General features: G+C 35.7%; 1 protein-coding gene across 1 annotated transcript in view; it reads right to left on the reverse strand.

Annotated features, from left to right (window-relative positions):
• Positions 1–1,569, reverse strand: part of LOC117106957 (hemocyte protein-glutamine gamma-glutamyltransferase-like) — a gene marked incomplete at its 5' end in the record, with an annotated part of 2,553 nt that extends 984 nt beyond the window's left edge. Inside the window, 2 exons of the mRNA XM_033248476.1 lie at positions 758–894; positions 1,409–1,569. Coding sequence (XP_033104367.1) covers positions 758–894; positions 1,409–1,569 — 298 coding nt within the window. The remainder of the gene's footprint in view (positions 1–757; positions 895–1,408) is intronic.
• Positions 1,570–1,903: the final 334 nt, after the last annotated feature.

Below are 1,903 nucleotides of genomic sequence, written 5' to 3' on the forward strand. Positions count from 1 at the left end.
GCGTTCAACTCACACAGACCCGACGCGACAACAAATCGCGTCGGGCTGCGTCGGCCGACGCTGTCTGAGTTGGCCTTTACATGCGCGTTTTCCTAGTCCTGTCTTCATTGGTCAGTTGTTAAGTTAGAATAACACTCCGGAAAGCTGCATTCTATGGCTCTGTCCAGACTATCAGCATTTGCGTTTGTCAAAAACAAATAATGTGGCAAAGATAAGCCAAACCAGTCACTCGTCGCAAAAATCGATTTTGAGTTATTAATACAGTGTTAGAGAGTAATAATAGCTATAAAATGGTAAAAAAATCATTCAAATCGGACATTTCCTTATGAAGTTACAAGCGTTTAATCACACAGATGTTTAAAGAACAATATATGAGAAATCAGCCTTTATGATTTCAGGCATTTCTCATGCAGAAACTATCTTTAAATCCTTAAGAAAGTATTGTTTTAACATTGAAAATGGGGAAAATAACACCATAGAATGATGTATAGATATATAAAGGTTAGTTTAGTGCAATAAAATACATTTAAAAAAATTTGATATTCCAGCATGTTTTGGCCATTTTCTCTGTAGCACAATTTCTGACGAGTGACTGGTTTGGCTTGTCTTTGCCACTAATGTTGCATGCCCTTCATTATGTGCTTATATGATCATAATGTGATGAATGTCATCATGACCTGAGGCATGTCACATATTTTTGTAAATTTGAAATTTCATAGCTTGGCTTAAGTAGATCAGATTACCACACATTTCCTACCTGAACATTTCTCGTTTGTAGCCAGCAAGGGCTGAACCCTCGGTACTAAAGAAACACTTCAGTAATTTATATGGTAACGGGTTGGTGAACTCCGCCTTGGCATAAAATGTTGATCCATTGGGTACCGCTAATGGTACCTAAAATCGATAGAGTAATAAGATTTATCAGCTAACTTTTCAATTGAATTAACGATAATGATAATTAAACAACGACACTATGCATGATAATGAAAATGGTTTTGAGTAAACTGTTTCGTCCCCATAGATAATCGAACCCAATGCGTTCCAATCATCATTTACTTCTAACATTACAATGTCTTTAGGCCCTATAGACAAAAAAAAGTGTATTAACAGGAAAATCCAAGGAAACATACCGTACACAATGTTACCTTGGATTGTACTACTAACTTTAAATAGACCTTTCGCTTAGCCCCGCCCCTGTAATAGTGTTGGTAAAGTCCCAAAGAAACGTAAATGTACGTAAACACGTGCGTTCGTGTGACAACACGTGCGGTTGTTGGAAACGAGCATATTCCTGGCACTGTTCTGATTGGTCAGTTGTTAACAGGTTGGTTGACACGCCGGAAAGGTCGATTGTGACCCAACCAAAGGTATAGGATGTCATAAAATTGACATTTTACTGGATACACACCGTGATCTTAATGTTCGGTTTCTTCAGTTTAAAATCGTATCCTTTGATGATTGTTTGGTTAGTTTCTTTGACAACCACTGTGACGTCGAATCGAATGTTGGCTTGGTCAACAAGATCACGCAGGTAATCAGAGGCTAGCAGCTTCAGACGATATTCACTTTCTAGAGAATAAGAGATGTGACATGAGATAGCAAAATATTTTAATAGTATTTTAATCATCTTATTTTATTTTATTTTATTTCAACTTTATTTCACGAGGGTAGCTCTAACAGTTGCACTACAGTAGTACAGCTGACTTGAAGAGGCCCTCGAAAGAAAAACAATACATAAAAATATATACAATACATTAAGAATCCAAGTAAGTAAAAGCTTCATTACGGCAAAGTTCAAAAACAATATAATAAATAAAATATTGGATAAACATTGTAATATTCATTAAAAATACAATAAACTTTAAAATTCATTATAAAATTACAAGGTGATGGTTAAAATCAG

The sequence above is a fragment of the Anneissia japonica genome, unplaced genomic scaffold (assembly GCF_011630105.1).
Source record: "Anneissia japonica isolate Jap-2015-1 unplaced genomic scaffold, ASM1163010v1 scaffold34698_len4219_cov105, whole genome shotgun sequence".
Taxonomy (NCBI): Eukaryota; Metazoa; Echinodermata; class Crinoidea; order Comatulida; family Comatulidae; genus Anneissia; species Anneissia japonica.